The sequence below is a fragment of the Copadichromis virginalis genome, linkage group LG14 (assembly GCF_057382275.1).
Source record: "Copadichromis virginalis isolate Kocher_CV1m ecotype Utaka linkage group LG14, C_Virginalis_male_GT1.1, whole genome shotgun sequence".
NCBI classification, from domain to species: Eukaryota; Metazoa; Chordata; class Actinopteri; order Cichliformes; family Cichlidae; genus Copadichromis; species Copadichromis virginalis.
In genome coordinates, this window is record NC_140631.1 from 32,388,103 (window position 1) to 32,390,637 (window position 2,535).

Genomic DNA, 2,535 nt, shown 5'->3' on the forward strand with positions numbered 1-2,535 from the left:
TCCCAGTGTTTTGTTTTGCATGGAAACCAGGTCCAAATGGCTCTTTGGGTTTTAAAGGTTGCTGACCCCTGGTCTAAGTCATCTCCACCTGCGATGGCGGCTGAGATCTTTTGGGGTGAACAGGACTCTGCTAAGGAAGTTTTATGACACTGTGGTGGCATCTGCTATTTTTTATGCTGTGGTCTGCTGGAGTGGTGGAATGGCAGAGAGGGACAGGGGGAAACTTAACAAACTGGTCAAGAGGGCCAGCTCTGTCCTGGACTGTCCGCTGAAGTCCATCGAGCAGGTTGGGGAGGAGAGGATGTTGTCTAAGCTAAGATCCATCATGGACAATACCTCCCATCCCCTGCATGAACCTGTATGAGCACTGAGCAGCTTGTTCAGCAGTAGACTTTTACACCCACAGTGTAGGAAGGAGTGCTACTGCAGGTCATTCTTACCAGCAGCTGTCAGACTCTATAACACAGTTGAACTTTTTTTTTTTTTTATCTCTGTACAATTTGTATACATATTTCTGTGCATTGTTACGTGCATATATGAACTTCAGTTGCTTATGTATATAGGACCGCATTGTGTCTTCCTTCTACATTTTATATTCCCTTTAGATCTGTGTAACACCCAAATTTCTCATTCGTGAGATAATAAAGGTTGATTCTATTATATTCTAAATATTTTTTTATTGTTTAAAGAAGCTACAATCACAAGTACAACATGTTTTGTTTACAAACAAATGTTATTATCTGAGCTGCATTTTCAATTCAGTCCAGTTGTATTTATATAGTGCAAAATCACCACAAAAGACTACAATAACACAAAGCAAGCTGCCTGTTATCGAAATTTTTTTAAATAAGAACAATAGAAAGGTGAAAAGGGTCATATTATGCATCAGTTTAATATAAGACCAGCAGAGTGAACAGAATGTCTGTTTTTATCAGTAAAACTCTGACCATCCCTGGAAATCTGTGGATCATTAGAACATAATAAATCAAAAAGCTGTTGAATGTTTCTTATATAAGCCACAGAGAGCGTAGTATTTCAGTGCATTAACAAACATCTCATCCCTGAGGCCATAAATTAGAGGACTCAAACATCTTGGAGCAAGAATAAAGGTTATGTAATTAAAGTACCTCACATTGATAAATAACATAAAATCAATCTGCAGGACAGCAGCCTCTATAAATGGACACCAGAGTTGAATAAGACACAGCAGCAGCTGGAAACCATGAAGAACCACTGTACTCAGCCCCTTCCATGTCGACTTCTTATTCTCTCCTGATGCAGCTTTGGCCACTTTCATTATTTGCACATATGAGAAAACAATAGTGATGGACATAATCAAGAAATAAAGCTGACTTATAGCTGACCTAAGATGTCCCTGCCATCTGTGAAAAATGAACATTTCAACAGCACAAATTCTGCTCTGGGTATAGAAGCTGGTGATTGCTGAAGCAAAGAAAATAGAAAGAATAGCAATGCAGGGAACAGAGCTCAGACCATGAATGATCAGGATGAAGTGCAGAGCTCTCTGTGTTCGGCACAGTTCTGCATGACGGAGGGGAACGCAAATGGCCACGTAACGCTCCAGGGTCATTGCTGTCAGAGTAACTGGTGTGACAAATGTGTACACAGACAAAACAATATATATAATAACACACAACCACACTTGTATGGTGAAACTAAAATAACTCAAAATGAGCAAGACATTAGTTATTAGCAAAAAAAGTGAATCAGACAACAGTGCAATGGCAAATAAGATGTAACGCATAGTTGTGTAAAAAATATCCTTCATAAAAAATGTTGTGATTAGCAAAAGGTTGATGCAAAGAAACATCGAGATAAGTAACTGGACTATTATGACCTGATTATTGATGTTGTTTATTGCCAGCTGACCACCAATTACTGAGTTATTTAATGCCATATATTTATTAGTTTTAGGCAAATAGTTTTAAATCTTCATATATGGGGAGATCTTAAGAACTTATCTACATATATGAATGCATGTCTGGTTTCTAAATTCTAAAATAAAATCTCACACAAAGTATCTTATCCAAAGTTAAAATAAATTCAAATTTAACAGCCTCACAGTAAAAATAAGTGGAATATATATTGAGTTAAACATTAACAGTGCATGTTGATATGACATGACATATATCTATAATACCTAAAGATAACAAGTCACAAGACATCAGAGAGTCATTTTACCAATGCATCCCTGCGGTAAATAGAACATGTCTGAGGTGTGTGCTGTCATAATCTGATTTTTATAGCTGAAACTGTAACACAAGAGGGAATGTCACGACAGGAAGATGTCACCAAAGGAAATGCATTTGGGAAACATTTTGTACAATAGATCGATTCAAGTATACACAACTACTGCATGTAATTGGTCTCTAGATTTGTCCATCAACTCTTACCTGTCTCTATAGAAACAATTTATTGTTTGAAATCACAATACCCCACAGTTATCATAGTCTAAACTAATAAAAGAAAGCAGCACTGCCACTATAAATATATAAAGCATTTCTTGTGCCTGTC

At 37.2% G+C, this 2,535-nt stretch overlaps 1 protein-coding gene across 1 annotated transcript; it reads right to left on the reverse strand.

The window, feature by feature from the left end:
• Positions 1–985: 985 nt before the first annotated feature.
• On the reverse strand, positions 986–1,918 carry LOC146694364 (odorant receptor 131-2-like). Its single transcript, XM_085478738.1, has one exon. It carries the CDS (start codon positions 1,916–1,918, stop codon positions 986–988), a length of 933 nt encoding a protein of 310 aa, XP_085334864.1.
• Between the last annotated feature and the right edge of the window lie 617 nt (positions 1,919–2,535).

Coding starts and splice junctions, on each gene's coding strand:
- LOC146694364 (XM_085478738.1), bottom strand. CDS start 1,918: ATGGCATTAAATAACTCAGTAATTGGTGGTCAGCTGGCAATAAACAAC.